The sequence below is a fragment of the Vulpes lagopus genome, chromosome 6, assembly GCF_018345385.1.
Source record: "Vulpes lagopus strain Blue_001 chromosome 6, ASM1834538v1, whole genome shotgun sequence".
Classification (NCBI taxonomy): Eukaryota; Metazoa; Chordata; class Mammalia; order Carnivora; family Canidae; genus Vulpes; species Vulpes lagopus.
Genome location: NC_054829.1, coordinates 20,189,442 through 20,203,943, shown reverse-complemented (window position 1 = coordinate 20,203,943; position 14,502 = coordinate 20,189,442). Strand labels below are relative to the sequence as shown.

The following is a 14,502-nucleotide window of genomic DNA, read 5'->3' as shown; positions in this document are numbered from 1 at the left end:
TAACAACTGTATTTTTCATTAAATGGGAATAAAACTCCAAGGACCTAAGAACCTCATTAAGATCACTAAAAAGAAGGTTTTGCCAAAACTACATATTGCCTCCCCATAATATGGCATTATACCTAGAAATCTCTGATATCCTGGAATTTTTAATGAATACTCCTATTATCTTAACAATTTTTAAATGTCATAATTTCACTAATATTGAATTACACATTTTAGGGAGGCAGAAGAGTACAGTGGCTAAAAGTCCAGACCTCCTTACTCACCTATAGATTCATTTTCTCACCATAGCCAGAAACAAAATATATCAATTACTATCATCATACAGCATAGGTATTTGCAAAAGTACCTTTTGCAATATTGAAAAGAAAACAAAGTGTTTCCTTTCCTTAAACATGACCTTTCCAGAACAGCCTAAGCCACTTAACTTGGGAGTAGGAAACATATCAGCCTAAATTAATCCTTCCAGCTTCCACTGCACTGTTTAATCCAAAACCACCTTTTAAAGGCGTATAGGTCACCACTTATATTAAAGTGACAAAATATGAAATTAAACATTTCTTATCAATAGTGATCCTCTACTGTATTGTCAGAGATGGAATTCCAAATCACAGCTCAAGCTTTTAGTCAAATTGACAATTACAATGCAAATATTCAGGCTCGGGTTTCTCGAGAATAGGGGTGGGAAGCAATCTTCCTTTCCCTCTTTCTTTGTAATTTTGTGCATTCTGCAAAGAAAGAAGAAAATAAGTATGGAAAATTTCTCTAATTTTCTCTTGCAAAAAAGAACAATTGTCTCTTCAGTACTATTCTTATGCTCACCAGATGCAATTTGCTTTGAGAACAAATGTATAAAAATCAAACTTAAAAAAAAAAAGGCTACCCACATCTAATTATTCAACAAAGTATCCTCTTCAAAGTAATCACCAACTAACAGGGGTATGCCTCCTTTTATAAAATGGAAGAAAATGGAATTTTAGAAAACAAAGGTAGATTTTTCTATTGCTTACATTGTAATTTCAGGGTTGCCATTTTTGCTCCTAATTTTCAATTGGCAGTATATCCTAATAATTTAAAAAAAAATTAATCCATCAATTTATAAGGGTCAATGATCTTCAAGCACACATAGAGTTTAACTTTTATACTCTATGTATAGATACATATTTAAAGGGAAATTCAACAAATTTTCTTTTTTTTTTTTAAAGATTTTATTTATTTATTTATGAGAAACAGAGAGAGAGAGAGGCAGAGACACACACAGGCAGAAGGAGAAGCAGGCTCCATGCAGGGAGCCCGACGTGGGACTCGATCCCAGGTCCCCAGGATCACACCCTAGGCTGAAAGAGGCGCTAAACCGCTGAGCCACCCAGGCTGCCCAAATTTTCTACAATCATAGTAATAAAACATAACCAGTGTAATACAGTGAGAATTCACAAATCTATACCAACATTAATTAATTAATCGGAAAAAGCAAAGCCTCTCCTCAGAATAGAAATCCAATTAATAAATATAGAAAAAATGATGGAATGTGTACCAAAAAATATCACTATTTAGCATCACTTGTAGTAACAAGTGCTTCATGAATGTTACCAAATGTTCAGTTTTCACCAGTAATAGAATAAATAGACATTACATGCCTCTTAATAAGGTGTCCCAGAAAAAATGCAACACCAAGTTCTGAGTTTCCTGCCAAAAGTCCATAATCCGAATTCAGTCATGAGACAACATCAATAAACCAAACTGCAAGACATTCTGCAAAATAACTGGCCAGCACTCTGCAAAGTTGTCAAAGTCATGAACATTAAAGAAAAAATGAAAAAACTGTTCTAGATCAAAAGAGACTGAAGAGACAAATGCAGTATGTGACCCTTACTGTATCCTGGACCAGAAAAGGATGTTAGTGGCAAAATTTGAATAAAAAGTATAGATTTTAAAAAAAACTATAGATATCATAATATTGATCCAATGCTAATTTTCTATGATTACGGAAGAGAATATACACACTATATTATTTAGGTTTAAAAGTATTTACATCACTTCTGCAACTAGCTCAAAAAATTATGTATCTGTAATGTATAATTGTTTTAATTATCATAAATACATAAAATGATAGAGCAAGTGGGGTAAAATGTGAATATTCGGGGAAATCTATGTAAAGGGTATACAGAAGAAATTCTTTGTTCTAATTTTTCCACTCCCTCCTAAGTCTGAAATTTCAAAATAAAAAAGGTACCTAAAAGGTAAGTGATCTCAATTTTGGAATGGTTTGACTATAGTCTAGTCCAGGGGTTGGCAAACTTTCTATAAAAGGGCCAGACAGTCAATACTTTAGGTTTTGTGGGTCATATGGTCTTTTTTACAACTCCTCAGTGCTGCCACAGTGTCAAGAAACCACCCACAAATAGTAAACGAATGGAATTGCTGTGTTCCAATAAAACTGTATTTACAAAAATAGGCAATAGGCCACATTTGGCCATAGCTTGCTGACTGACCCCTGTCTAGTTCATCACAAGAAAAACTGATCAGGGTAATCATACTTTCAGTTAATATTTTTTAGTACATGCCAGACACTGTATTAAATGCTTTATAAGTGTTCATTCATTTATCCTCACACCAACATGATTAGGTAAATACTATTATTATTTCCATTTTCCACAGAGGAAATGGGCCTAGATAAGGAACTTGCCCCAGGCCACACAGCCAGCAAGCAGTAGACTTTGAGTTTGAACCAGGTAGGGCTGTGTTCACACACTGAACTAGATAACCCATATGCTATACTTCTCATATGCACCAAAATATATATGTAATGACCAAGGAACTCTAACCATTTTAACAATGGCTAAATAACTATCCAAACTCAAGATTTACATTCTGAGAAGGTATTTTTCACAAACCTCCTGCAGCTGCAAAGAAATAATTCCCAGTTGATCCTGACGTCTTTCCACCAGCTCTCTTTCTGTGCGCATCTCTCTTTCTATTTCCTGAAGCCGTCGTTCCACTCGATCTGAAACCTTAACATGGACAGAAATAGTGACATTACAGAGCTGTTAGGCAAAAAAAAGGAAGATATTGAAGAGATATTTTACGTCAGATACACTAGTACCTGTAACATTTAAGATTGGCTTTTTATTGCATTCTTTTTAATGCTAATATTTTTAAAAATCACCAAAAAAAATGGACTGAAAGTTACAAAATAAAATCATTAGTCTCCAAATAATCCAAACCTGGATCTCAGTAAAGGATTTAAATCTTTCAAAGTATAATAATTCAATAGATCAGAGTTAAAATAGACTAGAAAAGAGTGCCCTCTGGTGAAGTAAAAGGAAAATACCATGCCAATGACTGCATTTATTACTCTATTAATGATAAACTGTTCTATTAAGTTCTTTCTCATTTTAATAATCTATAAATAAACATGACCTGCCTAGGAAGGTTTTGATGTTTATGAGCAGCAGATAATTAAAAGCGTTTTTCATTAGCTTGTCAATCTTTTCTACTGTGATCTACTGAAAATAAACCAGATGTAAAAGATCTAAAACTAAAGTCAAATAGAAAAATGTTTAATTGAAACCTTAAAATAAACATGAAAGATTTTTTTCTCTGATGCAAGATTTTCCTTGCTAAAAATTTTACAAATTCAAACACATTTCTTGTGTATCATTATGTAGTCCTCTAAATAAAATTTACCTATTTAATGATGTATATATTTCATGCAGGAGGCTACAGGAGATAAAAGACATTTGGATTCATTTAAGAGAAGCAATAAATACAGTCCAGTTATAAGAAATATTTTGTCAACAATTCTATATAGCCAGAAAGTTCCTGGTCACAAGGAATCTTATTGGGGAGATAGAAATTGGATAGAAACTGGATTACAGTGATGGTTGCACACTCAGTACATTTACTAAAAATCATTGTACACATAAAGTAGATTAATTTTATGATAAATTATAGCTCAAATAAAATTGTTTTTTAAAATGACATCCTAAATATAGCTTAATTAGTCAATAAAAGCTGAGCAAAAATGTTCCATCAAAAAAGTTACCAGTTAATATTTACTAAGAATGAAAATTCTTGGGTTTCCACCTTTTAACTGCTTAAAACAATTAAGATATTTACTAGGATACAGTGCCTTACTAAAAACTCAAAACACCCGTCAGCATCAAGCTTCTAATTTATCATAGTAATCAACCCTAATTTCCCAATAAACAATTTACTACTACATATGAAATAAATGTAGTACCTGCTGGAATGATAGAAAATAATATTGGATCAATACTAAAAAAGTTGTTAACTAACGAATTTTTTACAAAATGGATATTTCTTTACAGTTCACTCTGAATGTAAAAATAATAGCAACACTCTTTAGAAAATAAATAATATAGAATCATCTCAAACTCATTAGAGTAGCTACTATCAAAAACAAACACAACCAAAAAAAATAGAAAATAACAAATGTTGAAGAGTAACTAACACTGTTAGTAGCATATAAAATCATATAGATACTAGGGAAAACGGAATGTTCATTCCTTAAAATATTAAAAATAAAGTTACCAGCAGTTTTATTCTAGGTGTATACCCAAAAAAATTGATAGCAGTGTCTTCAAAGAGATGTTCGTAGACCCACGTTAATAGTGGTACTATTCACAATAGCCAAAAGATGGAAGCAACTAAAGTGTCCACCAACAGATAAATGTATCAACCAAATGTGGTTCACACATACAATGGAAAATCATCCAGTCTTAAAACGGAATAAAATTCTTATCATGCTACAACATGGATAAACCATGAAGACATGATGCTAAATGAAATAAGCCAGTCACAAATAGACAAATACTGTTATCATTCCACTTATATGAGGTACCTGGAGTAGTCAAACTCATATGGACAAAAAAGAGGAAAGGTGACGTCCATGGACTAGGAAAAGGGTAGTATGAGGAGTTGTTGCTTAAAGGGTATAGTTCCAGTTTTGCAAGGTAAAACAGAGTGCAAAAACGGTGAATGTGCTTAACGCTACTCAACATTAAAAAGTGGTAGGGTCCCCTAGGTGGTGCAGTCCTGTAAGCATTGGACTCTTGGTCTCAGCTCAGGGCTTGATCTCATGGACCCGCATTGAGCTTTGTGTTTAGTCTGGGATCTGTTTAAGACTTGGAAGTATTATGGATTTTTATAAAAATTGTTTAGTCTAAAAAGACTGAGGAGGTAAAATATTTAACCGGAGGTCATACAACTAATCAATGAGAAAAATGAGCCTACTATAGGTCTCCCTTTCCAGCAGTATCTTATAAACCCCAGGTCCATTTTCATGCATTTGTTCAATAAACATGAATGGACACTCATTTGTTCCAGTTGTTGGCGTAAATAGAAGTTAGGAATACAGCAATACATATGCTGTATCCACAGACGTTGCCTTCATATAGCTTGCTAATCATTGAAGAGTGACACTGAACAAGCAGTTAGAATTTCTCTCATTAAATTCAATGAGTTGAATGACTTCTATTTTTCAGGAAATAAGGCTATGCTTGTTAGCATCCTTTCAAAATTAAAGAAATTAAACACCCAAATATTGAAATAAAAACCCAAAATTATTAAGACAGTTTCTTCAATAAATTGTTGGGAAGAAAGCTTGGATGGCTTGGCGTTTAAGCTCTGCTTTCAGGTCAGGGCCTGATCCTGGAGTTCAGGGATGGAGTCCCACATCGGGCTCCCTGATGGGAGCCTGCTTCTCCCTCTGCCTATGTCTCTGCCTCTCTTTCTCTCTGTGTCTCTCATGAAAAAAATAAATAAAATCTTAAATAAATAAATAAATAAATTGTGTTGGGAAAACTGGGCAACTATACACAAAAGAATTAATCTTGAACATTTTCTTTTTTAGGGGGAAGGGACCACTTTCTTACATCATATACAAAAATAAACTCAATATAGATAAAAGACTTACATGGAAGACTGGAAACTGTAAAATTCTTAGAAGAAAACATGGATGGTAGTAAGCTCTTGGAAATTAGTCTGTGCAATATATATGTATTTTTTTATATCAGTCTCCTCAAGCAAGGACAACAAAAGCAAAAATAAATAAATAGAACCATACCAAACTAAAAAGTTTTTGCAAGGCAAAGGAAACCATCAAAAAAAAAAAAGAAGGAACGGCAACCTACTGAATGGAAGAAGATAATCTACAAAAGATATAACCAATAAGGAGTTAATATCAAAAATGTATAAAGAACTCACATGAGGAGGGGGCAAGATAGCGAAAGAGTAGGGCCTCCAAGTCACCTGGAGGTGACCTGTCCACCTGTCCCCACCAAATTACCTAGATAACTTTCAAATCATCCTGAAAACCTACAAATTTGTCTGAGATTTAAAGAGAGAACAGCTGGAATGCTACAGTGAGAAGAGTTCACACTTCTATCAAGGTAGGAAGACGGAAAAAGAAATAAAGAAAAAAAAAAGCATCCAAGGGGGAGGGGCCCCGTGAGGAGCTGGGCTAAGGCCGGGGCAAGTGTCCCCAGGACAGGAAAACCCCGTCAGGGAGAAGCAAGAGCTTCACCAATCTTCTCGGATGGAAAGGCAGTCGCAGGGAGTTGGGAGCAGGATCCCAGGAGAGGTGGGGATGCCCTCAGACTCCCACCAGGGGCACTAACAGAACACCTGCGCCCTGGGAAGAGGGCGCCACACCCCACGGCCAAGCTCCCTAAGGGGCTGCAGCCCATGCTGGCGGGGCCCAGGGAGCAGCGCGGGGGGTGGCTCGGGCAGAAGCTCCACGGAGGGGGCTGCGCAGCCGGGAGCGCAATTCCAGCAGCACAGGCCCGGGAGCACAGGGTGTCGGGGGACACAGCTCAGGATACGACGCTCCCCCCGAGGACAGGCAGAGGCCGGGAGGGCACAGGACAGTGTCCTACTCCTGCGCTGGGCGGCCCCGAGCTGTGCAGATCAGCGCCCCTGCCCCCGGAGCATCCAAAACCCTGCAGACTGGAAGCTGCGGTAGTTACTACGGGAGCTGACTCTAGGGCTGGAGAGCTGGCCGCCGCCACTGTTGTGTTCCTCCTGGGGCCTCACAGGATAAACAACCCCCACTGAGCCTCACAGTGGCCTCACAGAATAAACAACTCCCACTGAGCCCTGCACCAGGCAGGGGGCTGAGCAGCTCCTCCAGGTACACACACCTGAGAATTAGCACAGCAGGCCCCACCTCCAGAAGACCATCTAGAAGGACAGGGGAAAAGCAAGTTATTGAGCAAGCAGCACTGGAAAGTTCCAGGGGAAGTCAAGGGATTTACAGTACATAGAATCAGAGGATACTCCCCCTTGTTTTTTGTTTTCTGATGGCTTCCCACCCCCACCCCCTTTTTTTTCTTTTTCCTTTTTTTTTTCTTTTTTCTCTTCTCTCTTTTTCTCCTTTTCCAGTACAACTTGACTAGAGCAAAATGACTAGAAGGAAAAACCCACCTTAAAAGAAAGAATCAGAAACAGTCCTCTCTCCAGAGTTACAAAATTTGGATTACAATTCAAAGTCAGAAAGCCAATTCAGAAGCACAATTATAAAGCTACTCGTGGCTCTAGAAAAAAAGCATAAAGGATTCAAGAGACTTTGTGAATGCAGAATTTAGATCTAATCAGCCAGAAATTAAAAATCAATTAAATTAGATGCAATCCAAACTACAGGTCCTAACGACAAAGGTTAACGAGGTAGAAGAAAGAGTGAGTAACACAGAGGACAAGTTGATGGCAAGGAGGGAAACTGAAAAAATGAGAAAAATGATTAAAAGATCATGAGTATAGGTTAAGGAAAGTAAATGACAGCCTCAGAAGGAAAAATCTATGTTTAATTGGGGTTCCCGAGGGCACCGAAAGGGACAGAGGTCCACACTATGTATTTGGACAAATCATAGCTGAGAATTCTCCTAACTTGGGAAGGGAAACAGGCATTCAGATACAGGAGATAGAGAGATCCCCCCATAAAATCAATAAAAACCACTCAACACCTCGACATTCAATAGTGCAACTTGCAAATTCCAAATATAAAGAGAAGATCCTTAAAGCAGCAAAAGACAAGAAATCTCTAACTTTTATGGGGAGAAATATTAGATTAACAGCAGACGTCTCCACAGAAACCTGGCAGGGCAGAAGGGCTGGCAGGATATATTCAGGGTCCTAAATGAGAAGAACCTGCAGCCAAAAATACTTTATCCAGCAAGGCTCTCATTCAGAATGGAAAAAGAGATAAAGAGTTTCCAAAATAGGCAGAAACTGAAAGAATATGTGACCACCAAGCCAGCTGTGCAAGAAATACTAAGGGGGATTCTGTAATAGAAAGAGGAATCCAAGGGAACAATCCACAAAAACAGGGATTGAATAGGTATCATGATGACACTAAATTCATATCTCTCAATAGTAACTCTGAATATGAATAGGCTTAATGACCCCATCAAAAGGCTCAGGGCTTCAGACTGGATAAAAAAGCAAGACCCATCTATTTACTGTCTACAAAAGACTCATTTTAGACAGAAGGACACCTACAGCCTGAAAATAAAAGGCTGGAAGACCATTTACCATTCAAATGGTCCTCCAAAGAAAGCAGGAGTAGCCATACTGATATCAGAGAAATTAAAGTTTATCCAAAGACTAAGAGAGGAAAACGGACACTATATCATACTTAAAGGATCTATCCAACAAGAGGACCTAACAATCATGAATATTTATGCCCCGAATATGGGAGCTGCAAGTATATCAATCAATTAATAACCAAAGTTAAGACATATTTAGATAATAATACACTTATACTTGGTGACTTCAATCTAGCGCTTTCTACAATTGACCGATATTCTAAGCACAACATCTCCAAAGAAACAAGAGCTTTAAATGATACACTGAACCAGATGGATTACACAGATATTTACAAAACTTTACATCCAAACGCAACTGAATACACATTCTTCTCAAGTGCACATGGAACTTTCTCCAGAATAGACCACATACTGGGTCACAAATCAGGTCTTAACCGATACCAAAAGATGGGGATCGTCCCCTGCCTATTTTCAGACCATAATGCTTTGAAATTAGAACCAAATCACAAGAAGAAGTTTGGAAGGAGTTCAAACACGTGGAGGTTAAGGACCATCCTGCTAAAAGATGAAAGGGTCAACCAGGAAATTAAGGAAGAATTAAAAAGATTCATGGAAACTAATGAGAATGGAAATACAACCGTTCAAAATCTTTGGGATACAGCAAAAGCAGTCCTGAGGGGGAAATACATCACATTACAAGCATGCATCCAAAAATTGGAAAGAACTCAAATACAAAAGCTAACCTTGTACCTAAAGGAGCTGGAGAAAAAACAGCAAAGAGATCCTACACCCAGCAGAAGAAGAGAGTAATAAAGACTCAAGCAGAACTCAATGAAATAGAGACCAGAAGAACTGTGGAACAGATTAACAAAACCAGCAGTTGGTTCTTTGAAAGAATTAATAAGATAGATAAACCATTACCCAGCCTTATTAAAAAGAAGAGAGAAAAGATTCAAATTAATAAAATCATGAATGAGAAAGGAGAGATCACTACCAACACCAAGGAAATACAAATGATTTTAAAAACATATTATGAACAGCTATACGCCAATAAATTAGGCAATCTAGAAGAAATGGACGCATTTCTGGAAAACCACAAACTACCACAACTGGAACAGGAAGAAATAGAAAACCTGAACAAGCCAATCACCAAGGAGAAAATTGAAGCAGTCATCAAAAACCTCCCAAGACACAAAAGTCCAGGGCCAGATGGCTTCCCAGGGGAATTCTATCAAACGTTTAAAGAAGAAACCATACCTGTTCTACTAAAGCTGTTTGGAAAGATAGAAAGAGATGGAGTACTTCTATGAGTACTATGAGGTACTACTCGTTCTATGAGACCAGCATCACCTTAATTCCAAAACCAGACAAAGACCCCACCAAAAAGGAGAAGTATAGACCAATATCCCCGATGAACATGGATGTAAAAATTCTCAAAAAGATACTAGCCAACAGGATCCAATAATACATCAAGAAGATTATTCACCATGACCAAGTGGGATTTATCCCCGTGATGCAAGACTGATTCAACACTCAGTGTGATTAATCATATTAGCAAGAGAAAAAACAAGAACCATATGATCCTCTCAATAGATGCAGAGAAAACATTTGACAAAATACAGCATCCATTCCTTATCAAAACTCTTCAGAGTGTAGGGATAGAGGGAACACTCCTCAGCATCTTTTTTTTTTTTATGATAGTCACACACACACAGAGAGAGAGAGAGAGAGAGAGAGAGAGAGAAGCAGAGACATAGGCAGAGGGAGAAGCAGGCTCCATGCACCAGGAGCCCAACGTGGGATTCGATCCCGGGTCTCCAGGATCACACCCTGGGCCAAAGGCAGGCGCTAAACCACTGCGCCACCCAGGGATTCCCATTTCTCAGCATCTTAAAAGCCATTTATGAAAAGCCCACAGCAAATATCATTCTCAATGGGGAAACACTGAGAGCCTTTCCCCTAAGATCAGGAACAAGACAGGGATGTCCACTCTCACCACTGCTATTCAACATAGTACTAGAAGTCCTCGCCTCAGCAATCAGACAACAAAAAGACATTAAAGGCATTCAAATTGGCAAAGAAGAAGTCAAACTCTCCCTCTTCACAGATGACATGATACTGTACATAGAAAACCCAAAAGCCTCCACCCCAAGATTGCTAGAACTCATACAGCAATTTGGCAGCGTGGCAGGATACAAAATCAATGCCCAGAAATCAGTGGTATTTCTATACACTAACAATGAGACTGAAGAAAGAGAAATTAAGGAGTCAATCCCATTTACAATTGCACCCAAAAGCATAAGATACCTAGGAATAAACCTAACCAAAGAGGTAAAGGATCTAAACCCTCAATTACAGAACACTTCTGAAAGAAATTGAGGAAAACACAAAGAGATGGAAAAATATTCCATGCTCATGGATTGGAAGAATTAATATTGTGAAAATGTCAATGCTACCCAGGGCAATTGACACATTTAATGCAATCCCTATCTAAATACCATGGACTTTCTTTAGAGAGTTGGAACAAATCATCTTAAGATTTGTGTGGAATCAGAAAAGACCCCGAATAGCCAGGAGAATATTGAGAAAGAAAACCAGAGCTGGGGGCATCACAATGCCAGATTTCAGGTTGTACTACAAAGCTGTGGTCATCAAGACAGTGTGGTACTGGCACAAAAACAGACACATAGATCAATGGAACAGAATAGGGAATCCAGAAGTGGACCCTTTACTCTATGGTCAACTAATATTCGACAAAGCAGTAAAGACTATCTACTGGAAAAAAGACAGTCTATTCAATAAATGGTTCTGGGAAAATTGGACATCCACATGCAGAAGAATTAAACTGACCCATTCTCTTACACCATACACAAAGATAAACTCAAAATGGATGAAAGAGCTAAATGTGAGACAAGATTCCATCAAAATCCTAGAGGAAAACACAGGCAACACCCTTTTTGAACTTGGCCACAGTAACTTCTTGCAAGATACATCCATGAAGGCAAGGGAAACAAAAGCAAAAATGAATTATTGGGACTTCATCAAGATAAGAAGCTTTTGCACAGCAAAAGAAACAGTCAACAAAATTAAAAGACAACCTACAGAATGGGAGAAGATATTTGCAAATGACCTTTCGGATAAAAGGCTAGTATCCAAGATCTATAAAGAACTTATTAAACTCAACAGCAAAGAAACAATCCAGTTTTGAAATGGGCAAAAGACATGAACAGAAATCTCACAGAGAAAGACACAGACACAGCCAATGAGCACATGAGAAAATGCTCCGCGTCACTTGCCATCAGGGATATACAAATCAAAACCACAATGAGATACCACCTCACACCAGTGAGAATGGGGAAAATTAACAAGGCAGGAAACAACAAATGTTGGAGAGGATGCAGAGAAAAGGGAACCCTCTTACACTGTTGGTGGGAATGTGAACTGGTGCAGCCACTCTGGAAAACTGTGTGGAGGTTCCTCAAAGAGTTAAAAATAGATCTGCCCTACAACCCAGCAATTGCACTGCTGGGGATTTACCCCAAAGATACAGATGCAGTGAAACGCCGGGACATCTGCACCCCGATGTTTATAGCAGCAATGTCCACAATAGCCAAACTGTGGAAGGAGCCTTGGTTTCCATCGAAAGATGAATGGATAAAGAAGATGTGGCATATGCATACAATGGAATATTACTCAGTCATTAGTAACGACCTATACCCACCATTTGCTTCAATGTGGATGGAACTGGAAGGTATTATGCTGAGTGAAATAAGTTAATCAGAGAAGGACAAAAATTATATGGTCTCATTCATTTGGGGAATATAAATAATAGTGAAAGGGAATAAAGGGGAAAGGAGAGAAAATGAGTGGGAAATATCAGAGAGGGAGACAGAACATGAGAGACTCCTAACTGTGGGAAACAAACAAGGGGTGGTGGAAAGGGAGGTGGGCGGGGGGTGGGGGGTGACGGGCACTGAGGGAGGCACTTGATGGGCTGAGCACTGGGTGTTATGCTATATGTTGGGAAATTGAACTCCAATGAAAAAAAAAGAACTCACATGCTTCAATATTTTAAAAAATCCAATTTAAAAATGGGCAAAGGGACTAAATAGACATGTCTCCAAAGAAGACATAAAATGGCCAACAGACACAAGAAAAGACACACTAATCAACAGGGAAATGCAAACAAAAACCACAATGAGATCACCTCACACCTATTCTAATAGGTGTGCTCAAAGGATGATAACGAGTGTTGGCAAACATATGGAGAAAAGGGAAGCCTCATGCACTGTTGGTGAAATCACTCTGGAAAACAGTATGAAGGTTCCTCAAAAAATTAAAACTAGAACTACCATAAGATACAGGAATTCCACTTCTGGGTATTTATCCACAGAAAATGAAACCACCAATTCAAAAAGATACATACAAAAAAAAAAAAGAACTGGGTGTTATTCTGTATGTTGGTAAACTGAACACCAATAAAAAATAAATTTATTATTAAAAAAAAGATATATACATGCCTAAGACCATTGTAGTATTATTTATAATAGTCAAGATATGGAAAATACTTACATCCAACAATCAATGAATGGATAAAGATGTATACATACACATACCAAAAATGGAGTCTTGCCATTTGTGACAACATGGATGGTTCTAGAGGATATTATGCTAAGCAAAATAAGTCAGATAGATAAATACTGTGGTTTCTCTGATATATGTAACCTAAAAAAACAAAACAAAACAGACTCAAAGAGACAGAGAACAATGTGGTGGTTGCCAGAGGAGAGAAAGGGGGGGTATTCAAGAGTACAAACTTCCAGTTATTAAAAATTAAAAAAAAAATATTTAGACATTAGCTACTTCACCACCATAGCTAGTACATACGATAATGTCAAGTTACCATATTCGGAAGACTCTCAGTTTTGAAATTAACATTTGTGTTAAGTAGCTTCTAACGTGGTTTCAACAGCGTCTGCTTCTGGTATTCATCTACTTGTGTAATTTCCTCCCCTTGAGTGTGGGCTGGTCCTAGTAACTTCCTTCTAATGAACAGAATATGGCAAAAGTTATGAGATGTCACTTCCATAATTAGGTTACAAAAATTGTGACTTTCCATTCTTGCTAGCACATTCTCTTTTGCTAGCCCTCTCTCTTGGTCTGATGAAGTAAGCTGTCATGTTGTAGATGCTCTATGGAGAGACCACGTGTCAAGTATACCAAAGAGTCCTCTGACCAACAGATCATGATGAACTAACACTTCAATCCAATAACCTACAAGGAACTGAAGGAGGTAGGAAGCAGATCTATCAGTCAAACCTTGAGGTGACTGTAATGTGTGAGAGATCCAAAGCCAAAGGACCCATCTAAGTCACACCTGGATTTCTAACCCAGAGAAACTGTCAGATAATAAATGTTTTATGCCAGTAAGTATAGGCATAATTGTTACACAGCCGTAGATAACTAATGCATTTTTTAATCTGTTTTCAAATAAATCCTCAACCAGGGTATAAGCTAGAGTCTAATGAACAAAAGTAAATGTATATTCCCCACTCCATCCACAAAATTTCAACTTCATAGAATTCTGTTCTCAATTCCAAAATATTATGATTTTTCACCAGTATTATCCTTCTCTGTAATACATTGATAAATGACCACCTCTTTAGTCCTAGCCATGACACATACTGTCTGGTGATTAGCCTTCGAAATGAAGCCAATACTAACTGAGCTGTTTAAGTAATTTTATCTCTCAAAAAAATCAGTATCATCTTCCATAAAATGAAAACAATGACTTGCTCTGCTTGCCACATAAAGTAGTGTAGACCAAAAAGTACAGAAGTAATGGGTGGGATAAAAATATAAATGATGTGGTAGAAATTAATAGTTGTTTTCCAATATTTATTCCTCTATCCCAGTACTTTTATAGTAAAGAAAT

At 37.5% G+C, this 14,502-nt stretch overlaps 1 protein-coding gene across 9 annotated transcripts in view; it reads right to left on the bottom strand.

The window, feature by feature from the left end:
• Positions 1 to 14,502, bottom strand: part of CEP128 (centrosomal protein 128) — a 390,276-nt gene that overhangs the window by 318,680 nt on the left and 57,094 nt on the right. For all 9 annotated transcript variants that reach the window (XM_041759758.1, XM_041759757.1, XM_041759756.1 and 6 more), the window contains exon 9: positions 2,898 to 3,014. In XM_041759758.1, coding sequence (XP_041615692.1) covers positions 2,898 to 3,014 — 117 coding nt within the window. The remainder of the gene's footprint in view (positions 1 to 2,897; positions 3,015 to 14,502) is intronic.